The sequence below is a fragment of the Entelurus aequoreus genome, linkage group LG03, assembly GCF_033978785.1.
Source record: "Entelurus aequoreus isolate RoL-2023_Sb linkage group LG03, RoL_Eaeq_v1.1, whole genome shotgun sequence".
NCBI classification, from domain to species: Eukaryota; Metazoa; Chordata; class Actinopteri; order Syngnathiformes; family Syngnathidae; genus Entelurus; species Entelurus aequoreus.
The window spans coordinates 38,289,966-38,315,692 of record NC_084733.1 but is presented as its reverse complement, the minus strand read 5'-3'; the positions used below and the strand labels follow the sequence as shown (position 1 = coordinate 38,315,692).

Below are 25,727 nucleotides of genomic sequence, written 5' to 3'. Positions count from 1 at the left end.
CCTTTAATCTTTTTAAGTATGTGGCCCTCGGTGGATAAAGTTAGGACACTCCTGGTTTATGATATATACTGTATAAGTGTGTGGTGACACTTATTGAGGTAGACTTCTTGCCAAAGTGAGACATAATGAACACATTCATAGAATAAAATGTACAATATTGATGAATCACAAAACACATTTGGACAATCACCTACAGGTAATGAGCGGGAATCCTGCGCTATAGTCAGCTGTGTGTCTAACGCCAGTGACCTCAAATGAAAGGATTTGGGATCAGGTGTCAGATCTTTGAAGTGTCGTCCAGTTTATTGGATGACACGTCCTCATCCTCCTCTTGCTTCCTGAAGCCTGGAATTGTCAGACCAATGACATGCTCCATTATCCGCATGCCCATGCTGAGGATCAGAGCGAGCCAGGCCAAAGCGAATATGATCCAAATACCCGCCAGGCTACGGTACAGAGAAATGTACTCCTTCCCTGGGTCGGTCCCTGCAAGGGAAAATTAGTAGTCAGTAGTAGTGGTGTACTTTATAGATACGTTTGACAATAACAGAGGAGCTGCTGAGACTTGTATCAGAAGATCACCTACTACACATATATTATATCTTCTCATTACAGAGGTTAGAAAATGTTTAACTGGTTCAAGTCCTGTCTCGATCCCAGGATGTACTTTGTTGAAATGTGTAACTGTGTCTCTGACCAAATGGCAATAACCTGTGGGGTTACTCAGGGGTGACTCCTGGGACCCCTATTGTTTTAACTTGTACATGCTGCCAGTAGGCCAGCTAATATGCAGTTAGCTATGCAGATGACACTCAGATCTTTGCGTCACTGACCCAGGGGAACATTGGCCTGTTGAATCACTTTGTCACTGCATCAAACAGACCAGTGTGTAGATGCAAAATAATTGTATTCAGCTAATCTCATACAAAAATGAAATCATTGATTGCCTTGTGTACAAATTTTGCTCTATAAATAAACTTGCCTTGCCTATATCATACAGAGTACCTAATATTAAGGATAGGTACCGTTTTCGGTACTTTTATGGGTACTCCGTACAACGGAGTACAGATTCAGGTACAATTAAACGGTGACCATATATCATGAGGGGCCGCTAGGGACATTATTCAGATTGCCTCTTACATACACTACTGAAAGGCTCTCACATAAACAACTGAAATGTTTTTGTCTCACAAACACTACTGAAACACTCTTATACACACTATTGAAATGCTCTCACATAATTTCAGTAGTGTGCATAAGAGTGTTTCAGTAGTGTGTGTGTATGTGAGAAAAACATTTCAGTTGTTTTTGTGAGAGCATTTCAGTAGTGTGTCAAGAGGGTTTCAGTAGTGTGTATGAGAGTGTTACAGACGTTTATAAAAAAATAAAAAAAATAAAAAATGTTTACAATAGTGTCACAGTGGCTTACACTTGCATCACATCTCATAAGCTTGACAACACACAGTGTCCAATATTTTCCACAAAGATAAAATAAGTCATATTTTTGGTTAATTTAATAGTTAAAACAAATTTAAAGAATGGATCCCATATTCCAATATATGACTCATTATTATCTAAACTAAATGCAGTTTTTTTCTACTAATATCATCTCCATAGCTTTTGTGTACCAGTCAGAATGTGTTGGACTATCAACATCTATCCATTTTTTTTAATATTACCATTTTTGTTATTATGCATATTGAAAAAATGCATTTTTACTCTTTGATGACACGTTATTAAATTGATGGAGATCCCCAAGAATACAAGTTTGCAGTGTCATTGGGTAGTTTATATTAAGGAACGTGATTGCTTCTTTTGTTGTTTTCAACCATAACTCTTTTATTCTCTGAGATTCCCACAATCAATGAACAAGAGTTCCCTCAGCTGCCCGACACTTCACACATAACTTCTACTACACCAATTTTAAACAGCTGACAAGATGTAAAATACAATCTATTCAAGATCTTAAATTGACTCAGCTTATCTTTAATGGTTCTAAAGGGCTTATTGGCATTTTTCCAAATATCATTCCATGATATGTCTTTCATCTAAAATGTTTAAGTCGATCATCTATTTCCGAACACATGCATCATTTGCATTCCTAGTATGGTGTTCATTTATTATTCCATAAAATAGTTTAATTAATTTCTTAATTGTATTTTTGATTAAAAAGTGCATCTTCCAGTTCATGGCTATTTAAAGACATACTTTCAGAGGATGTGCATTTATTTACAGTGTGTTTTAAAGAGATACAATTTAAAAAATTATTTCTGGGTACAATATATAGATAGAACCTTTATTTAACCAGATAAGAAAACCCATTGAGATCAAGATCTCTTTCACAAGGGTGACCTGGCCAAGAGGTCAACAGCACATGTCACAGAGCAGTTTCAAAATAAATACATTAAGACATACATTTTAAAATACATAAGAGAACTGTAAAACAACAGAGATTTACATCTTTAAAAACACAGGCACTGTGCAAACGTCTCTCGCTGTTTGTCCCTCAGGACAGAACGGAAGGCTCCAAATGGAAGTAGTTCTGTAAGTTTCAGTTTCGTCTGCAATTCATTCCATGCCATAGGGGCACCAATGCCAAAAGCTCTTTTGCCAAATTCAGTCTGTACATGAGGAACAGTTAAAACATACAAATTGTTAGAACGTAATGCGTAAGAGCTGCTTTTTCTTTGTAACAGAGTACACAAGTATGGAGGTATTAAACCTAAAAGAGCCTTATAAATTAAAGTCAGCCAATGTGTGTATCTGCGTGCACTCAATGAAGATAAGTCTGACTTCATATACAGTTGACAATGGTGGGTGAGACTACGACAGCCAGAAACAAATCTTAGTGCTGAATGAAAAACAGTGTCCAAGGACTGGAGGCATTTAGATGAAGCACTAAAATAAAGCACGTCTCCATAATCAATTGCAGGCAAGATAGTTGCTGTCACCAATTTCTTTCTGACTTTAAGAGAGAAGCAGTTTTTATTTCTAAAAAGAAACCAAGCTTTACCCTAAGCTTAGAGACCAAGTTGTTAATATGGGCTTTAAATGAAAGCTCCTGATCAAGAGTAAAACCCAAGTACTTGTAATTTAAGACCTGCTCTATAGGGTTTCCATTTGATGTTACAATATTTGGAATATTTTCCAGTAGCACCCTTGAATGAGAGAAAACCATTACCTTGCTTTTATCTGTATTTAAAACCAATTTAAGATCAAATAAGCGAGCCTGGATGACGTCAAAAGCAGCTTGTAAAAACTCAAAAGCCTGAGTGATGGAGGTTGAACAGCAATAAATAATGGTGTCGTCTGCATAAAAATGGTACATTGCATTTGACAAATTATTACAAAGATTATTTATGTAGATAGAAAATAAAATGGGCCCCAGCACCGAGCCTTGTGGAACGCCTTTGGTAATGTCCAGTAATGAAGAGGTGGTCCCAGCCACCTGTACACGTTGTGTTCTGCTGGAGAGATAGTCTGTGAACCAAGCAGCTGCATTTTTAGATAATCCAACGTGATGAAGGGCTTGAATTAACAGACTGTGGTCTACTGTGTCAAATGCTTTTGACAAATCAATAAATAGGGCGACACACTATTTCTTGCCGTCTACAGCCTCGATTAAATCATTGAAGACCTTAAGAGCAGCTGTAATAGTGCTATGCTGTTTTCTAAAACCAGATTGAAATGGAGATAAAATATTGTTTGATTCTAAAAAATCCTCTAGGTGGTTACTGATGATCTTCTCAAACAATTTTGCTAAAATGCATAATTTAGAAATTGTTCTGTAATTATTTATATTTGTGGGTTCACTCCCTTTTAGCAGGGGAAGAACAAAGGCCGATTTCCAGATTTTTGGAATGCTTTTACTTGTTAGACTTAGGTTAAAAATATGCGAGAGAGGCTCAGCAACAAAATCAGCAGCCAATGTTAAGAAAAAGGGTTCAATTTGGTCAGGTCCTGCTGCTTTAGTTGTGTCCAGGCTCTTTAGTGCACTGTTTACCTCGGATATTGATACAGGTGTGAACTCAAAAGTGCAGGTGCTGCGTCTATTTACAGCCTGTGGTGTATTTGGTATATTAACATTAGTTAAACCAACATTTGACAATTGAGGATTCAACGACTCAAACAAGGATCCCGCAGAAACAAAATACTCATTAAAACAATTTGATATAGTTGTTTTATCAGACAAAGTACCAGATTGAGTAATTAAAGGACTTGGAAAGTCATTTGTTGTCACATGATTTAAAGAAGCTTTTATGGTTTGCCAAAACTTTTTGGGATCATTTATATGTTTTTTGCATTCATGCAGGTAAAAATTAGACTTGGCCCTCTTAACAAGCGAAGTACATTTATTTTTTAAGCTGGCGGAAGCTAAGCCAGTCAGCCTCTGTCTTTGTTTTTCGAGCCCTGGTCCAAGCAACGTCTCTCTCTTTGAGAAGGTTTCCAATTGCAGAGGAAAACCAGGGATTATTTTGACCTTTAACTCTAAGTTTTCGAAAGGGAGCATGTTTATTGACTATACGTTGAAATTCATTATAAAAGTATTTCAACGCTATCTCAATATCATCAATTAAAGCAACTCTGTTCCACTGAAAGGCAGCTAAATCGTATATAAAAGCTGGGAGGCAAAAGTTTTTAATATTTCTTTTGCATGTAATAGTGGGTTTTGATTTTGGTATCTTGCAGTTTCTTACAGCTGCAATTGTACAATGGTCACTCAAGTCATTGGCAAACACCCCAGTGCCAGTGTACTTATAGGGAGCGTTGGTTAGAATTAGATCAAGTAAAGATGATTTTGAGGAGTTTTTAGTATTGGGTCGAGTTGGGGAAGTGATTAATTGAGTTAAGTTTAGTGAGTTGCATACAGCTTTAAGGTTATCAGAAGAGGAAGTCAACCAGTCAAAATTTAAATCACCAACCAAGAGAAGTTCACTAGCTTTTAACCCACTCATAGAGGATTCAAGCGAGGCAAGGGCTTCAGTGGAGGCAGAGGGAGGTCTATAACAGCCTACAATTGCGAGAGGTTGGCCATGTGAGAATTCAAGCTGCAGGGCAAGGAGTTCAAATTGTTTAGTGATTGACAGTGATGATAATAAGGTAACATTAAACTTGTTTTTGATATACATAGCCACTTCTCCACCTTTTCGAGGACGATCGCATCGGAAGACATTATATCCATTTATAGCAATGTCCTTGTCAGAGACTGCTTTAGTTAGCCAGGTTTCTGATAAGATAAATATGTCTGCATTGATTGTTTGAATCCAGATTTTGACTAAGTCTAATTTTGGCAGTAGACTTCTAATATTTGAATGAATTAAACCAAGACCTGACCTAGCTCTAAATTCATCAGGAGTACTGATGTTGTACAAAGCTGGGCCTGGATTTGGTTGCACATTGCCTGATAGAAGAAGTAAGAGCAATATAAAAATGTTTCGTTTCATGTGGCAAGGTAACCCGATGACAACATTACTTGGCTTCACAATGTCAAAATGAGTAATTTCAGAAGGAGAACAACATCTATTTAACACAGAAATACACCATAAATGAAGCTGGTTAGAATTATTTAGCACTGACCCACATGTAGATATCAATAAGCTTTGTGTAAATGCTGTAGTTTCGTAGGACCAGGTGATTGTTATTGCGTTAGGTAGAGTTAAAGGTTGGTGGAGCACCTGGTCAGGTACCCCACTACAATTGCAGAAAACAAGTCCAGGAAAAAGCATTACTATTAAATACAGAGCTTTTGTCAAAGTCATTGTTAAATTGTTTTACTACCTACCCAGGTCCAATATTCAAAGTTCAGATGTCCAGGCTACAGCAGTTGGAAGGCCAAGCTAAGGCTAGCAAAGGCCCAGCCTTAGTCAGTCTGAGGCTAAGATAGATCCAGGCTGTGGCAGATGGAAGGCCAAGATGAGCTAGCAGACCCAGTCTGTAGGCAGTGAGAGGCCAAGCTGGGGCTAGGTTAGAGCCAGGCTGTGGCAGATGGAAGGCCAAGATGAAGCTAGCAGACCCAGTCTGTAGGCAGTGAGAGGCCAAGCTGGGGCTAGGTTATAGCCAGGCTGTGGCAGATGGAGGGCCAAGATGCAGCTAGCAGACCCAGACTGTAGGTAGTGGAAGGCCAAGCTGAGACTAGGATAGATCCAGGCTGTGGCAGATGGAAGGCCAAGATGAAGCTAGCAGATCCAGGCTGTGGCAGATGGAAGGCCAGGATGAAGCTAGCAGATCTGGTCTGCAGCTAGAAGATCCTGTCTGTAGGCAGTGGAAGGCCAAAATGAAGTTAGCAGACCCAGTCTGTAGGCAATGGAAGGCCAAGCTGGGGCCAGGATAGATCCGGGCTGTGGCAGGTGGAAGGCCAAAATTTCAGCTAGCAAAACATCTCCTGGCTTCAGCAGGTCAAAGGCCTCCAGATTTCCAAATCCAACAAAAGCAGTCAGAAATGCCACTTTTTGGAAGTAAGCCTTCATTCATCAATTGTTACGCTTAAAACTAGTACAATTTACTTAAATTGGCTAAAAAATAAATTAAAACAGATAGAAATTCAGACCACTTTGACAAGCAGACAAACAAAAGACAGTGCTGTCGGCCATCTTGGTATCAACTAAATCATTGAACGGTTTAAAATAGTTTTTATTAATAATATGATGTGGTTTAGTAATACCTCTGTCTTTCCATGTTGTCCATTTTTAACCACGTTTTTATTAATTATGATATTAGGATTGTACCAAAGCAGTTGATTTACAGATGTCATTGGGTTGATACCAAGTATTTTCTGACACAGTTTTAGAATGTTAAAGGTGGCTTCTATTGGGCTCTGCCTCAATTCATTAGTAATTGTTTTAATACAATATAAACTCCCCACATCAATGTCCAAATTCATTAACATATTTTTTTCTATGTTGATCCAGTCCTTATCTGCAGAAGGATGAAATAAGTGGCTTGCTTGTTCACAACCGAAGGAGATATAATAATGTAAGAAGTTTGGTAATTGTAGTCCTCCTTTATCTTGTGTACAAGACAATCTTAAGTATGAGCATCTGGCCTTCTTTCCACACCATATAAAATGTGATATCATTGTATGTATTTTCTTAAACCAACTTTTATTAATTAGGACAGGCATCATTTTCAGTATATAATTAACTGCTGGCAGTATACTCATTTTTACTATGTTCACCCGACCCCAAAGTGTTATTTGGAGACGTGACCAGCGTTCCATTTTGGATTCTATCTTATTTTTTAAACGTTTAAGATTTAGATCTCTGCTAGTATAAAGGTTTGGTGTAATATGCAGTCCTAGATATATGATTTCTGCCTTTTTCCATTTAATTTTGGAGTTCTGAACTTGTGATTTCTTGCAGTGTTTATTGAGTGGTAATATTTCACATTTGTCCCAATTTACTTTATACCCTGATAAACAGCCATATTCAGTGATGACATTATTGATATATTAAAAGAGGATTCAACATGTGACAGGTAGAGAATTTTGTCGTCACAATACATCGATAGCTTATTATACTGTGAGCCAATTTTTATACCATGAATATTATTTTCACTTTTTATTTTTGCAGCTAAGTTTTCAATAACCAAATTAAATAATAACCCAGATGCAGGACATCCCTGTTTTACTCCTCATTTTAACGAAAAAGGTTCTGAAATATGATTATTGGTTTTGACTGATGCCATGGGCCTTGTATAAAGCATCTTAATCCATTGTATAAAATTATCTCCGAATCCAAATTTACGTAATGTGCAAAACATAAATGACCAGTTTATGCGGTCGAATGCCTTCTCCGCATCAACAGTACATACTGCTGTGGGATAAGGCAGACTTCTCGCATAATAGATAACATTAAACAATTTTCTTGTATTGTCTGAAGATTGTCGACCTTCCATGAAGCCAGTTTGGTCAGTATGAATGAATTTTCCTATTACAATTGATAATCGTGTGGCTACGATTTTTGCCAAAATTTTATTGTCCATATTGGCTACGGATAAAGGACGATAATTTCTGCAAATCAATGGGTCTTTATCCTTTTTATGTATCAATGAGATATGAGAAAAATTGAAGGTTGGAAAAAAAATGTGTTTATTAAATGAAGATCGGTACATTTGTAATACAAGAGGAGACAAATCTTCACTGAATATTTGATAAAATTATGTATTGTAGCCATCAGGGCCAGGAGATTCATTTTTTGCAAATGAATTTATAGCTTTTTGAATTTCCATTAATTGTATAGGTTCCTCCAGTGATTTTTTGTCATGCTCTGATAAGGATGGGAGTTGTATTGGGTTTAAATATGACTGCAAACCTGAGGTACTTGAATCTTGTGTCACCAGACAGAATTCAAACTGTAAACCCCCCCCCCCCCCCCCCCCCCCCCACTATGAGGTCGGTTGCACCTTTACCACTCCACCTGGCTGATATCTACTGTGCCCCTGGGCCTTACTCAGACTTTATTAACAAATTCTCAGAATTTGCTCTCAGAATTTGTTGATGACTTACGCGGATAAAATAATTATCATGCATGATTTTAATATCCACATAAATACCGCATTAGACACTCCAAGCATGGCGGTCCAAACTATAAATGACAGTTGTGGTATTGCACAAATAATACATAAACCTACGCACCGTGACGGTAATACGATAGTTTAGTCCTTGTTAGGGGTATCATCACCTCTAAACTTTTGGGACTCCTGTACACCAAAGTAATGTCTGATCAATGCTTTATAACATTTGAAGTTGGGACCCATTTTCAACAAATTGTTAAGAGACATACCCCTTGGTTTACAGAAGAAACCAGAGCTCTTAAATAATCATGTAGAAAGCTGGAACGCAAATGGCCTAAATCTAAACTACTACAAAGTCTTCATTACTGTAATGTATTATTTTCAGGGTTTCCCATGTGCAGCATTAAAAGATTACAGTTCAAAATGTGTCTGCTAGACTTTTCACAAGGAAAAAAAAAGTTTGATCATATTACTCCTATACTGGCCCACCTGCACTGGCTCCCTGTACACTTAAGATGTGACTTTAAGGTTTAATTACTTACGTACATAATATTAAACGATTTAGCACCATCTTATCTTGCTGACTGTAATGTAGCCCACTTTCCATCCAGACACCTACGTTTCACTAATGTCCACTTATTTGTGAATTGAAGTAAAGTGAATTTTATTTATATGGCGCTTTTCTCTAGTGAGTCAAAGCGCTTTACATAATGAAACCCTTTATCTAAGTTACTGGGAGTAAGTGGGTAAAGTATCTTGCCCAAGGACACAACGGCAGTGACTAGGATGGCGGAAGCGGGGATCGAACCTTTAACCCTCAAGTCCCAAACGAACCACGCCATCCTGTATTAGTGATTCCCAGAGCCCAAAAAAAGTCTGTAGGCTCTAGAGCATTTTCATTTTGGGCTCCAGTACTCTGGAATGCCCTACGAGGAACAGTTAGATGCCATCTCGGTAGAAGCATTTAAGTCGCACCTTAAAACTTATTTATATACTCTGGGCTTTTAAATAGACTCTGTTTTAGACCAGTTGACCTGCTTCTTCTCTTTTTTGCCCCCCTCTCCTGCAAGGAGAGGTTACCAGAAGGCCATGGTTGATCCCTAAAGAGATACCAGTCTGTAGGATGTGCTAGCTGTTCTAAGTCATGACCACTCCTTTATGATCTGGTTGGAGACCAATCCTCTGCTTGCCCCCAATGGACTGGACTGTCACATTACTATGAATAATTTGAAATAACTGTACCCACTTGGCATCCATAGCAGCCGGTCACACAGGCTGTGGGTTCAGACCAGTGATGTCATTGTGGTTTGTGCAGCCCTTCGAGGCACCTGTTATTAAGGGCTGTATAACTAATCATGGATTAATTTATTCATGTTTTGGTCAGGGTTGCGTTGAAGCTGTAGTCTATCCCTTCTGAATTAGGGCAACACCCAGGATCGGTGGTGGCCATTCAAGTGTAGGGTGATTGTGAATGTCAGCATGTGACCCACATCACTACCTCCCGTTTAGTACTTATTTGTGCTCTCTACTCACCCACCACATAATCTCCAAACCCAATGGTGCTGAGTGTTATGAAAGCAAAGTAGAAGCCTTCACCAAACGTCCACCCTTCCACGTAACTGAACAGCAGAGGAGGGATGACCAGAAACAGCAGGCTACCCGTGACGAAGAAGGAGCTGACTGCCAAAGCCTCAACTGCTTGCTAAAGAAGAGAACAGAAAACACGTTCTATAACAATTTAGCCCAACAGCATACGGCTACTTAATGGATGCATTACCTTGTGTGGAACCACAGACACCATCCCTCTCTCCAGGCGACCTAGGTGTAGAGTGAGGCATTTGCCCAGTTGTTTGAGGAAGGCCAGGTTTAGTGGGATGCCGCATAGAGCATAGAACACGCAGAACACCTGACCACACACAGTGCTGGGAGATAGGTTGCCATACCCTGGGAAAAAGAGAAGTCATACAGCACAAGCCGGACTTGAAAAAAATCCACCTGGTGCAAAGCGCTCACCTATAGTTGTGACCACAGTGCCGGCAAAAAAGAAAGAGCTGCTGAAATCCCAGTTACTAGGGTTCGTTGAGTTACCCGAGGGATTCACGCCCCTTTCCCAGGCTTCTAAAATCACCTGCAAATACATCACACTGTCATTGACATAACAATATATCCTTGGAAATCATTTAATGATAAGTGCCGGGAAACGATTCACACGTTTAATCAGATGAATTACAGCTAAATATTAATTTGTATTAATTGCGCTTAATTTTTGAAGCGTTAAGAGACTAAAGAAAGGAGGGAACACTTCTTGGACTAACTGCCTGAAATGCATTGCTAGAGATGTTTCAGGGATTTTGATCATTCTGCCATAAAGATGGGTTACCGGTAATTGGGTAAAATTGTTTTTAAATCAGATTATCGTGTTTGTTGGACTATTAGGCGCACTTAAAATCCATTCATTTATAACCCCTTATAACTTTTTGGTTCCTGCTGATGTGTATTTGGCTCTGGGATCTCCATAAGTCCGAAAATGTGTGTGTAGCCCGTGTTGTAGTCGATAAGCTCCTTCTTTTTCTCTAGCCTCTTTTGGGGCATTCATCCTGCGCTGTTGTCTTTTCTAATCAATCAATCAATGTTTATTTATATAGCCCTAAATCACAAGTGTCTCAAAGGGCTGTACAAGCCACAACGACATCCTCGGTACAGAGCCCACATACGGGCAAGGAAAAACTCACCCCAGTGGGACGTCGGTGAATGACTATGAGAAACCTTGGAGAGGACCGCATATGTGGGTAACCCCCCCCCCTCTAGGGGAGACCGAAAGCAACGGATGTCGAGTGGGTCTGACATAACATTGTGAAAGTCCAGTCCACAGTGGATCCAACACATCAGCGGGAGTCCAGTCCACAGCGGGGCCAACAGGAAACCATCCCGAGCGGAGACGGGTCAGCAGCGCAGAGATGTCCCCAACCGATGCACAGGCTAGTGGTCCACCCGGGGTCCCGGCTCTGGACAGCCAGCACTTCATCCATGGCCACCGGACCTATGCAACTCCCCCTCGCAAGGGACAGGGGAGAAGAGGAGAGAAGAAAAGAAACGGCAGATCAACTGGTCTAAAAAAAGGGGGGGTCTATTTAAAGGCTAGATTATACAAATGAGTTTTAAGATGGGACTTAAATGCTTCTACTGAGGTAGCATCTCTAACTGTTACCGGGAGGGCATTCCAGAGTACTGGAGCCCGAATAGAAAACGCTCTATAGCCCGCAGACTTTTTTTTGGCTCTGGGAATCACTAATAAGCCGGAGTTCTTTGAACGCAGATTTCTTGTCGGGACATATGGTACAATACAATCGGCGAGATAGGCTGGAGCTAAACCGTGTAATATTTTATACGTAAGTAGTAAAACCTTAAAGTCGCATCTTAAGTGCACAGGAAGCCAGTGCAAGTGAGCCAGTATAGGCGTAATATGATCAAACTTTCTTGTTTTTGTCAAAAGCCTTGCAGCCGCATTTTGTACCAACTGTAATCTTTTAATGCTAGACATAGGGAGGCCCGAAAATAATACGTTACAGTAATCGAGACGAGACGTAACGAACGCATGAATAATGATCTCAGCGTCGCTAGTGGACAAGATGGAACGAATTTTAGCGATATTGCGGAGATGAAAGAAGGCCGTTTTAGTAACACTCTTAATGTGTGACTCAAACGAGAGAGTTGGGTCGAAGATAATACCCAGATTCTTTACCGAGTCTCCTTGTTTAATTGTTTGGTTGTCAAATGTTAAGGTGGTATTATTAAATAGATGTTGGTGTCTAGCAGGACCGATAATCAGCATTTCCGTTTTCTTAGCGTTGAGTTGCAAAAAGTTAGCGGACATCCATTGTTTAATTTCATTAAGACACGCCTCCAGCTGACTACAGTCCGGCGTGTTGGTCAGCTTTAGGGGCATGTAGAGTTGAGTGTCATCAGCATAACAGTGAAAGCTAACACCGTACTTGCGTAATATAAAGTAGCGTACAACTTATATCTGTCAGTAGACTCGCTATAGAAGTGCTAACAACTACTGGTAGACAACGATGACGGGGAGAAGACACTGTCAAAGTGGAGCCACGTTAATAAAAACTGTGCATCCTGAAGCGATGGTCAGAAAGCGGCTTGAAGATGGTTTGTAAAACATAATCTATGCAACATTTTGACCAAAGAACCACCATTACATGTTATGTAGACCACAAGGAAATGTTTTAAATATATATTTTAAAAAATATGACCCCTTTAATGTGCCTTATAATACAGTGTGCCTTTGGTATGAACATAGACCTGAATAGACCCGCTCATCAGCAATGCGCCCAATATTCCGGTTCGCCCAATGGTCGGAAAAATAGCAATAATGTTGTTGGAATATGCAAAACCAAGTTTTATTAACTATTGCTACCAGTTTTTGTGTATTTGGGATCTGTATGCAAATCGAAAATGTTCAATCAAACCTTAGAAGCATGGCGGAGATATTTATACAGCAATCTTGTCTTCCTTCATACTTCCCCCAAACAATCCATTTGGAATTGATCACATTTGTGACATTTTTCCCAGTTGTGACTTCAGCAGATATCTCCATATATGGTAAAGTTTCACCTTAAAAGCTTTGCGCGAGCCTGTCATTGTAGTCAATAAGTTCCTTCTTTTTCTCCATCCTTTTGTTGTGGGGCAGACTGACTCGTACATCCACATGCATCCCCGGCTGTTGCCATTTCCAATACAAAGTAGTATTGAGTTTGAACGTATAACTGTCAGTATACCCCATATGGAAGTGCTAAAAACTAAAACATGGCTGACGGGGAGAAAATGCAGTCGAAGTAAAGGCACATAAATAAGACCGCCCACAAAACAGCGCATCCTGAAGAGACGGTCAGAAAGCGGCTTAAGAATGGTCTGTAAAACATAATCTATGCAGAATTTTGACCAAATAACCACCATTACATGTTATGTAAACCACAAACAAATTTTTTAAAAAATACCAAAAAACATAATACAACCCATATCATATTATGATTTATATGGGTCATATTGTATGTTATGATTTTTTTTTCTGTATACAAAAACAGGTACCAATAGGTAAAAAAAAGTTGATTTTGCAAAATAAGTCACCTTTGAGTGAACATGCTAAAATTAAATTCCAAACAAAGACCAAAACTAATACCTGTAATGTGGGTTATTCAACACAACATAGCTTAGCAAGAAGCCCCATACAAACATATGGTTTTAAAGCTGTGAGCTGCATTTCGGAAGCCATCACAAATCATACCTTTTAATCAAATGAATGACAAAGCAACAATTAGCACCAATAAAAATCTTGGCTATCAGTATCCCCACACATTAACAATAGGTACATACTAGATCCTGACAGGCAGTTGACCACTAAACTCTTTATTAGTACTGTATGCACTTCTAATAAAATGTATATTTTGATGATCCCTATAGCTCTTTCAGCTCACATTTACTCAGTGACGTGGTGTCAAGGTTACAACTCTGACTACTACTTCTGTCGATCAACACATTGATTGCTGTTTATGCTATAGCAGTTTTACAGACAGGAACAACAAGAAGAAAATGCCAGACCTGAACAAACTTCTCCAAGGCTGGTCCATCCAAGCACGTGTAATTAGCCAAGAAATTCAACTTCTCCAGTTGGAAGTGGTTTCGGTTGTTGCTCTCAGCCTCTCGCTCCAGGACCTGGAAGACGATGGCGCCAAATAGCAGGTAGGTGAGGTGGGCCAGAGCCAAAAGTACCGTCCAGCTCACTTTGACGCAGACCAGCTGGAACCTCGCCATTAAAAATGTGCACCAAAGCCACAATGGAACCACAGGCGTGTGCTCAGATCGATATTTAGTAGTTGAAAAAAGGTTTAATGTTAACTTCCTCTGAAAAATACTCATATCTTGTTAGGACTTCAGAGTAAAGTGGTGCCATTATTGCTGAAAAAAATTCTAAATTCTTACTTCATATATTTGTCTTTTAGTTTCTAGTGTGCAAGTGTTATTCTTTTGCAAAGCCGTGTCTCATAATGACTGAAGGTAGAGCATCTCTACTAGCTGTTATTCCTCTGATTGGTCAACCAGGCCTAGTATCTGCCAGACTGTGATTTATGGGTCGCCTGTGTGGCGACCAAACACCTTCTCCATTAGGGCGACATCTGGACACACACTCGCGCGCACGCGCACACACACACACACACACACACACACACACACACACACACACACACACACACACACACACACACACACACACACACACACACACACACACACACGCACACACACACAAACACACATTCACGTGCACGCACACTCAACAGTTTTAACTGTTTCCACTAATAAAGCTGCACCTTGTCTGTTGAACAAAAGTTAATATTTCACCTGACTGCTGTTCAGTTGGTTAAGCGGTCCAGCAGAGTTGTGCTTTGCAACGGCAGCTTTTCTTCAAACCCAAAGAAGCCTGCTTGAAAAATCTTACAATCACAAGACCTTTTTACCAGATTGGGAGGCCGTTAATGTTTACGGTCACAGGGGGAGGAAAAAGTTGACTTTTTTGACAAGAGCAATGAGCAAGCTATAAAAAACTTAGTTGAAATATGTCTCAAAAGAATACGTAATGGATTTCTACGGGTTTTGTGTTTTACAGAAATGTAAAGAATTACAGAGTAGAGGCCAACACAAATAACTGCTTTAATCATCCTGTATTGGTACAGATGTACCAAAGAATCTGATTGCTGTTTTCAGCACAAGCATTTACCTTTTGAGATTGATTGATTGTATAGTAAAAATTCTAAAAACTGTAGTGACTTCTAAGCATTTCAAAATTCTCCATTTACAGACTCAACAACCACAGCTATTTTAACGATTTTCTGTAATGGGATCCAAGCTGTGCACTGTAAAGTAAAATATTATTTTGACAGACATTCTCAGAGAAGTACATTGGTATCTCAACTTAAGAGAGTTTTGAGATAAGAGCTGTCTCTCAGTTAATTGTTATACTTTGCGTTACAAGCCATAATTGGGGGGCATACTGAAGCAGAATCAGTCAACCAAGGATGTTTAAATAAAATATAAATGGCGGACATTTGTCAATGAAAATATGGAGAAGCTGCTGATGGTGAGTTTGACAAAGAAGCAGCTGGAAGGAGACACCGTAGAAGTCCAGACTTCAAGGGAAATGTTGTACATTTTTATTACATATTCTAAATTAACTGTAGTTAATAGGAGTATATTTTATTGTATTGTTTTATAAAATATTATTTTGTTAGAAGTTTGTTTTTCTTTTTAAAAGGCACATTATGTTTAAAATGATGCTGCTTTTTGGGGGGGGGAGGCCAAGCACCCAAATTGATTACCGGTAATTGAAATTAATTGATTTCAATTAATTTCAATGGGAGACGTTGATTTGAGATACAAGTGTTTTGAGATAAGAGCTTTGTCATAAAAGCAATTAAGCTCATTTGTTGAGGTACTACTGTGTCAATTTAACAATTCTGTTTAAGTCATGGGTCCCCCAGGTGGTCCACCGAGTCATTTCATGTGGCTTCCCAAGCTTAACACATTTTCATACTGAGTTATTTCAGGCTCACACAATCATTGATGGCATGTCTGAAAGACTTTTGAACATAATGATGTCCACTACGTTATAAACGGCGATATGAGGCTAAACGTCTCACTCATGGTGCTGCTGTATGCTTAAAATCGCTGTGTTTGGCCAATGGCCCAGTGGCATATTTCTACTTTGAAACAGATTTGGGCACCCCTGTACAGTATAGGTATTATTTGACTGCAGTATTGCAAAACTTCTTTACATAATGAAAATGTTGATAATAAAATTAATAATAAGGTATAGTGCAAATGTAGAAATGTAGAAACATTCCCTGGTATGATGCCACAACAAAAACAGTACCAATGATTGTCACGCACACACTAGGTGTGGCGGAATTATTCTCTGCATTTGACCCATCACCTTTGATCACCCCCTGGGAGGTGAGGGGAGCAGTGGGCAGCAGCGGTGGCCGCGCCAAGAAATAATTGTTGGCAATTTAACCCCCCAATTCCAACCCTTGATGCCAAGCAGGGAGGTAATGGGTCCCATTTTTATAGTCTTTGGTATGACTCGGCCGGGGTTTGAACTCACAACCTACCGATCTAAGTAAGTAAGTAAGTACATTTTATTTATAAAGCGCTTTTCACAGATAAAATCACAAAGCGCTATACAAAACATAGGTGAAGTAAAACAACAATTCAATTTAAAACAACAGGGGCAACATCATAAAAAGGATACAAAGTAGATACAAAATTATAGTTAAAAGGTGCATTAACTAAAAGCTTTACTAAAAAGAGCAGTTTTCAAATTTTTCTTAAAAGTGTCAACACAGTCAAGATCACGGAGGGACTGGTGCAAATTTTTCCAGAGTCTGGGAGCTATAGCCTGGAATGCCAGGTTGAGTTTTTGGGATCTTTAGTAGACCCTGGCCTGAAGACCGGAGGCTGCGCCCTGAAGAGTAGGGACATAGCAAGTCAGTGATGTACTGAGGGACCCCACCATGCAACGCACGGAATGTCAGGACTAAAATCTTAAACTCAATGCGGAATTTAACTGGAAGCCAGTGAAGACTGGATAAAACGGGGATGATGCTCACTGCTCCCCTCACCTCCCAGGGGGTGATCAAGGGTGATGGGTCAAATGCAGAGAATAATTTCGCCACATCTAGTGTGTGTGTGACAATCATGGGTACTTAACTTTAACTTTAATATGGGCTGTTCTGGGTGCACCGGTCAAAAGTCTGGCAGCCGCATTTTGTACAGTCTGAAGTCTCTTTAGCGTTGACTTGTTGAAGAGAGTGAAAAGAGAATTGCAATAGTCGATGCGAGACGAAATGAGCGTGTGAATGATCATTTCGAGATCCAATTTTGACAACATATTTTTCACTTCAGAAATATTTCTGAAATGATACAAACTGTTTTTGGTCAGTTGACGACAGTGACCCTCCAAAGACATGGACTGATCAAGCACAACCCCAAGGTTTCTGAGGCTGCTTTTTAACAGATGCACCCAGAGCACCAAGGGAGTTCTTGATCAGGCAGATCTTTTAATCAGGAGCAATTATCAGAGTTTCCGTTTTGTTTGAATTTATCTGGAGGATATTTGAGGACAACCAGTTTTTAATACAGGATACGCACTCCAAGAACTCAGATAAAAAGTGAAACTCTGAATCATTGAAGGAGCATAACAGTTGAATATCATCTGCATAGAAATTATAAGAACATATTTTTAAACTACTGATCAACCTCCCAAGCGGCATCTGGTACAACAAAAATAAAACAGTTCCCAGAACAGAACCCTGGGCCACACCACATGACAGGTTGGACACATTGGACATTACATCATTAAAAGTTCTTCCATTTATATAAGAAGTAAACCACTGGAGAACCGCACCAAAAAAAACCATCTCAGATTTGAGGCGATCTTATCAGTATACTGTGATCCATAGTATCAAAGGCAGATGTCAAATCGAGTAAAACCAAAACTGTGTAGCGACCAGAGTCAGTGACCAGAGTCAGTGACCAGAGTCAGCGGCCATCATCACGTCACTGGAAAGTTTCCAAAGAGCAGTTTCGGTGGAGTGAAATGACCTAAAGCCAGATTGGTATTTATCGTAAAAATCATGCTGTTCCAAAAATGAGGTTAGCTGTTTAGCTACCACTTTTTCAATGATTTTTGATATCAAGGGAAGTTTTGATATGGGCCGGTAATTTATAGGCTCCACCGGATCAAGATTAGGTTATTTAAGGATGGGATTCACCAGAGCATGTTTAAAAAAGCTGGGGATCGAGCCAGACTGAAGTGAAAGGTTTATCAATTTTACCACCCAAGGACCAACAGCATCAAAAACATTTAAGAAAAGTGGAGTAGGTACAATGTCCACAGGGCTCGAAGTGGGTTTCGTTTTTTCACACTAAAACCTGAACATCCTGTAGGCTGACAGGAGTAAAGGAAGACCATGATGAGCACACAAGGGCTGGTGTAGTGCACAAACCATCCAAGGGAGGACTAATACTGGCCCTTATGTCTTGCACCTTGTTCACAAAAAAGTTCAAAAATCTATTACAGTCATCCTGTGTGTACACCAGTGACGTGCCATCATGGAAAGAAAAAAAATGTAAAAAGAAAAAAATAATAATTAAATTGTTATATCAATCAATCAATCAATGTTTATTTATATAGCCCTAAATCACAAGTGTCTCAAAGGGCTGTACAAGCCACAACGACATCCTCGGTACAGAGCCCACATACGGGCAAGGAAAACTCACCCCAGTGGGACGTCAATGTGAATGACTATGAGAAACCTTGGAGAGGACCGCATATGTGGGTAAACCCCCCCCCTCCCCCCCCCTCTAGGGGAGACCGAAAGCAATGGATGTCGAGTGGGTCTGACATAATATTGTGAAAGTCCAACACATCAGCGAAAGTCCAGTCCATAGTGGGGCCAGCAGGAACCATCCCGAGTGGAGACGGGTCAGCAGCGTAGAGATATCCCCATCTGATGGACAGGCTAGCGGTCCACCCCGGGTTGGGAGCAGAGTAGAAAAGAAAAGAAAAGAAAAGAAAAGAAAAGAAACGGCAGATCAACTGGTCTAAAAAGGGAGTCTATTTAAAGGCTAGAGTATACAAATGAGTTTTAAGATGAGACTTAAATGCTTCTACTGAGGTAGCATCTCTAACTTTTACCGGGAGGGCAGTCCATAGTATTGGAGCCCGAATAGAAAACGCTCTATAGCCCGCAGACTTTTTTTGGGCTCTGGGAATCACTAATAAGCCGGAGTTCTTTGAACGCAGATTTCTTGCCGGGACATATGGTACAATACAATCGTCAAGATAGGCAGGAGCTTGACCGTGTAGTATTTTATACGTAAGTAGTAAAACCTTAAGGTCGCATCTTAGGTGCACAGAAAGCCAGTGCAAGTGAGCCAGTATAGGAGTAATATGATCAAACTTTCTTGTTTTTGTCAAAAGTCTAGCAGCCGCATTTTGTACCATCTGTAATCTTTTAATGCTAGACATAGGGAGGCCCGAAAATAAAACGTTACAGTAATCAAGACGAGATGTAACGAACGCATGGATAATGATCTCAGCATCGCTTGTGGACAAAATGGAATGAATTTTAGCGATATTACGGAGATGAAAGAAGGCCGTTTTAGTAACACTCTTAATGTGCGACTCAAACGAGAGAGTTGGGTCGAAGATAATACCCAGATTCTTTACCGAGTCGCCTTGTTTAATTGTTTGGTTGTCAAATGTTAAGGTGGTATTATTAAATAGATGTCGGTGTTGAGCAGGACCGATAATCAGCATTTCCGTATTCTTAGCGTTGAGTTGCAAAAAGTTAGCGGACATCCATTGTTTAATTTCATTAACACACGCCTCCAGCTGACTACAATCCGGCGTGTTGGTCAGCTTTAGGGGCATGCAGAGTTGGGTGTCATCAGCATAACAGTGAAAGCTAACACCGTATTTGCGTATGATGTCACCTAGCGGCAGCATGTAAATACTAAAGAGTGCAGGGCCAAGAACCGAACCCTGGGGAACTCCGCACGTTACCTTAACATAGTCCGAGGTCACAATGTTATGGGAGACACACTGCATCCTGTCAGTAAGATAAGAGTTAAACCAAGACAAGGCTAAGTCTGTCATCCCAATACGCGTTTTGATACGCTCTAATAAATATTATGATCAACAGTATCGAAAGCGGCGCTAAGATCAAGAAGCAGCAACATAGATGAAGCATCAGAATCCATCGTTAGCAATAGATCATTAGTCATTTTTGCGAGGGCTGTCTCCGTAGAGTGATTTGCCCTGAAACCGGACTGAAAAGGTTCACAGAGATTGTTAGACGCTAAGTGTTCATTTAGCTGCTGTGCTACAATTTTTTCGAGGATTTTCGAGATAAACGGAAGGTGGGACACCGGCCGGTAGTTTACCAGGAGATCAGGATCAAGGTTAGGTCTTTTGAGTAGAGGATGAATAACCACTTTTTTGAATGCTAGGGGAACAGTGCCAGAGGAAAGTGATAAGTTTATAATATTTAACACTGATGGACCTAATAATACAAAAAGCTCCTTGATAAGTTTCCCAGGAATTGGGTCAAGTAAACATGTTGTTTGTTTCGTCCCATTTACACATTTTGACAATTCCTCCAATGTTATTTCATCAAAGAGAGAGAAACTATTTTGGAGGGCGGTATCCGTCGTATATACAGTCGTATTTGTGTTAATAAAACCCAGTTGTAGCCGAGATGCATTGTCTTTAATCTCTTTTCTAATGACTTCAATTTTCTTATTAAAGAAATTCATAAAGTCATCTGCTGAGTGGGTGGAGCTACTGGGAGGAGTCCCTTGTTGGGTTAGCGATGCTACTGTACTAAACAGAAATTTAGGGTCAATTTTGTTGAGGTGGATGAGATTTGAGTAATATTTAGCTTTAGCTGAGGTGAGCATGCGTTTATAAGTTATTAAACTATCACACCATGCTTGATGGAAAACCTCAAGTTTAGTCGCACGCCATTTGCGTTCCAGCTTTCTACATGATAATTTCTGGGCTTTAGTTTCTTCTGTAAACCATGGGGTACGCCTTTTAGGGGCCCTTTTTAGCTTTAGCGGTGCTACACTATCAATGGTGTCGCGCAGGGCGTCATTAAAGTTGTTAGTGAGGTTATCAATAGAGCCCACATAATTTGGGAATGGTGCCATTACCGAAGGCAGTAGGTCAGTAAGAGTCGTCGTTGTGGCAGCATTAATGTTGCGGCTGCTATAGTAGTTATTATTATTATTATTAGTTTGTTGACAATGAGTCAGAACTTCGAATTTTATAATGTAATGATCGGACATTATTTTAGTGTACGGGAGTATCGTAACTTTAGAGGTGGTGACACCCCTGACAAGCACTAGATCTATCGTATTACCGTTGCGATGCGTGGGTTCATTTATTATTTGTGCAAGACCACAGCTATCAATTATAGTCTGGAGCGCCACGCATGGAGGGTCCGATGGGGTATTCATATGGATATTAAAGTCCCCCATTATGATTATATTGTCGGCGTGCATCACTAGATCAGCAACAAACTCTGAGAATTCACTGATGAAGTCCGAATAGGGCCCATGTGGAGAGGCAGCGGTGTGACAAACCTCAGAGTGAGCACCTCAAACGAGTTATATTTATTATTTAGGTTAGGTGTAAGATTATAGTTTTCATTGTATATTAGTGCGACACCCCCTCCCCTTTTAAGAGGTCGGGCAACATGTGTATTGGTATAGTTAGGAGGAGATGCCTCATTTAGCGCAAAAAAATCGTCTGGTTTGAGCCAGGTCTCGGCGAGACCAACGACGTCAAGTTTGTTGTCTCTAATGACTTCATTAACTAATAACGTTTTGGAAGATAATGATCTTATGTTTAAAAAGCCCATATTATAGGTAGTGGACTGTTTTGAGGATTGTTTGTTGAAATTATCCGAAGTAGCAATATTAATAATGTTGCGTTTATTATGCGTAGTGCACTTTAAATAGTTTCGACCATATCTAGGAATTGATACGACGGAGATATTTAGATTGTTTGCTTGATGTTGCGATAAACTGAACGCATCATAGTTAGCTACCTCAGTACAATGTATGTCTGCCTCTGACACGGTCACAAAAGAAAAAACATTATGTGAGTTGTGTTTTATTCTAAGAGAATTGCTATGTGTGCAGGGATTATCCAGCCAGACGCCGGCTAGTTCTAGTTTAAATGGCTTCTTACCCGGAGACTCCACGCTTCTTTGGTTAGCTTTTCTCTATGTTGTTAGCCCCGTTTGGCATCCCCGCTTCTGCTTCCGCTCGCACCGCTTACGTCGTCTCCATTGGCGGTCACCGCTAGCACTTGACTCCGCTGCTACAAAGGCCGCTCGGTGTAGCCCGCGAAGTATTCCCATGCTAGCGAGGAGGTCCACCGTACATGCATCTTTCAGTCTATAACGACCCGATCCATCCACATCCAGAATTGTCTGTCGGTCGTATGTGATCACAGAGTGTTCACGCTTTGAGCCAGCCATGAAATTGACAGAAATGTCGGGTGTTTTTTGCCAAATCGCTCTACACTCCCAAGAGCGTTAGCGAGCCGCAGCATAGCCATGCGCCGCCATCTGGCCCAATATGTATCCAGTGATTATACTATAAAGTTATTTTCCATTTAACTTCACCAGTTTTAGATTATTTTTATTCAAAATCGCTGAATTTTCACATTTGCCGTTCAAATACTGAGAAGAGACGGTGCGGTGAACAGCAGCCAGTTGAGGCACTTGTGCCTCATCATGGATTGCGGACTCGGCTAACTGCTGGCCTGCTGTGCAGTGAGACCGTATTGCTATATGAACTATATTATACATTTCCATAGTTTAGTTAGCTGAGGTATATAATGTACAGTGTATTTTGTCAACAACTGTATGTGTGTAACGTATTTCTTAAAACTGCTGCGAAGACACACTGGCTGAGGCTCGCAGTGGCCCGCCTCCTTGGGCCGGTTAATGCACCCCCGCCGTAGAAAACGGGGGGAGGGGGGTGGTGCATGTTATATCAACTAAAGCCCACACTTAAACTTTCCACGTGCAAGATTGAATCTATTTTAACCTTTTTTCATGGGCTTTCCTCTTTGTGATGTTAAAGGCCTACTGAAATGACATTTTTTTATTCAAACGGGAATAGCAGATCCATTCTATGTGTCATACTTGATCATTTCGCGATATTGCCATATTTTTGCTGAAAGGATTTAGTAGAGAAAATCGGCGATAAAGTTCGCAACTTTTGCTCGCTGATAAAAAAAGCCTTGCCTGTACCGGAAGTAGCGTGACGTCACAGGAGCTAGTATTCCTCACAATTCCCCGTTGTTTACAATGGAGCGAGAGAGATTCGGACCGAGAAAGTGACGATTACCCCATTAATTTGAGCGGGGATGAAAGATTCGTAGATGAGGAACGTTACAGTGAAGGACTTGAGAGGCAGTTATGGACGTATCTTTTTTCGCTCTGACCGTAACTTAGGTACAAGCTGGCTCATTGGATTCCACACTCTCTCCTTTTTCTATTGTGTATCACAGATTTGTATTTTAAACCATCTCAGATACTATATCCTCCTGAAAATGAGAGCCGAGAACGCGAAATGGACATTCACAGTGACTGAACATGTAAATACACGATTAATAATATTCAGCTTTGCGAAGCTAAAAAAATAGAAGCTAACCTAGCTACGTAGCCAACGTGATAGCATCAGTCTCAAATGCAGATAGAAACTAAATTAAAAAAAACCCTGACTGGATGGATAGACAGAAGATCAATAATACTATTAAACCATGAACATGTAAATACACGATTAATAATATTCAGCTTGGCGAAGCTAAAAAACAGAAGCTAACTTAGATGCGGCGGCGGGCGTTGTACGCTTTTGACGACACCCCGGCCGCCATCAGAGTCAGCAAGAAACATATATTTCCCCAAAGTTACGTACGTGACATGCACATATCGACACGCACGTACGGGCAAGCGATCAAATGTTTGGAAGCCAAAGCTAGACTCACCGTAGTGCGTCTGCTATCCTGCTCAAAACACAACACAACCTCCTGGTGTTGGTGTTGCTGTAGTCCGCCGCTCCACCGATCGCACCTACAACTTTTTTATTTGCAGTCTCCATTGTCCATTAAACAAATTGCAAAAGATTCACCAACACAGATGTCCAGAATACTGTGGAATTTTGTCGAAGAAAACAAGAGGCTTTTCTATCGGGTCCGACGGGGTCCAACCACTTCCGTTGCTTTTGTGACGTCACGCGCATAAATCATATCCAAAGGAGTTTTTCAACCGGAAGTGTGGCGGGAATTTTAAAATTGCACTTTATAAGTTAACCCGGCCGTATTGGCATGTGTTGCAATGTTAAGATTTCATCATTGATATATAAACTGCGTGGTTGGTAGTAGTGGGTTTCAGTAGGCCTTTAAATTCCTGTTATACGCTGTTATACAGTATATGCCTTGCGCTCTTATTTTGAAGGCGCTAAGAGCGGAAGTGATGACACGTTGGAGTGGAGCGGAGGTTTTTGAAAGAAGGTAAATAAAGTGGTCCTCGTGTAAACTGGAGCCTCCGTGTTTATTATTTTGTAGTTTCATACAGTATAGGCGACATTTATAAACCCTCGGTTACACTATTTAAAAAAGTTATTTAATAAGAAGCCAAAAAGTGCAAAAACAATAATGTTCGTGTTGGAGGAGTTGTGAATGACCACAGGGCCACAACATTAGGTACACCTGCAGACTGCAGCACGGATTTCATATTTCATTCATTCACAACTCCTCCAACACGAACATTATTGTTTTTCCACTTTTAGGCTTCTTATTAAATAACTTTTTTAAATAGATTCAATCTTGCACGTGGAAAGTTTAAGTGTGGGCTTTAGTTGATATAATACTCCCGTCAGGGGGTGCATTAATCCAGCGCAACAGCGGCGCATGGACTTCATTTATAAGTAAAGGTAAGACCATAATAAAGTTTTTTTTTTTAATTAAATGTGCTTTTTGTGTGCTACAGTTTGTATGTATAAAGTTAAAGTTAAGTTAAAGTACCAATGATTGTCACACACACACTAGGTGTGGTGAAATTTGTCCTCTGCATTTGAACCATCTCCTTGTTCACCCCCTGGGAGGTGAGGAGAGCAGTGGGCAGCAGTGGCGCCGCGCCCGCGAATAATATTTGGTGATTTAACCCCCAATTCCAACCCTTGATGCTGAGTGCCAAGCAGGGAAGAATGCTGGTATGAGCTTTTAAATATAACCCGTTAACTGCTGCCAATCAAATGGTGAATAAGATACTCTTTAGGGTTCATATGTTTGTAAATCTGACTGTGATGAAGTCAGTGCCTCACCAGTCATGAACCTCACCGCACATCACTGGTGTACACAGGCCCCCTGAGGAGATGGAGGTGCAACATGATTTTCAATAGTGTCAAATAAGACTTTAGGGTTTTTCTTATTATAAATAAACAGTAAGTTAATAGCGTTCCTACAGAGTTAATCAAAATTGAGTGACCAGTGTTTTTTTTAAACTAGTTTTTACTAAGGGCTATATTTTGCCAAGCATCCAATGCCCATTTTGGCCATATTTGAA

At 40.2% G+C, this 25,727-nt stretch overlaps 1 protein-coding gene across 1 annotated transcript; it reads right to left on the bottom strand.

Annotated features, from left to right (window-relative positions):
• Positions 1 to 255: 255 nt before the first annotated feature.
• On the bottom strand, positions 256 to 14,458 carry LOC133645639 (potassium channel subfamily K member 16-like). The gene is made up of 5 exons (XM_062040487.1): positions 14,122 to 14,458; positions 10,525 to 10,639; positions 10,289 to 10,455; positions 10,045 to 10,213; positions 256 to 486 (listed from the first exon to the last, which is right to left on the bottom strand). Exons 1-5 carry the CDS (start codon positions 14,437 to 14,439, stop codon positions 278 to 280), a joined length of 978 nt encoding a protein of 325 aa, XP_061896471.1. The 5' UTR covers positions 14,440 to 14,458; the 3' UTR covers positions 256 to 277.
• Positions 14,459 to 25,727: the final 11,269 nt, after the last annotated feature.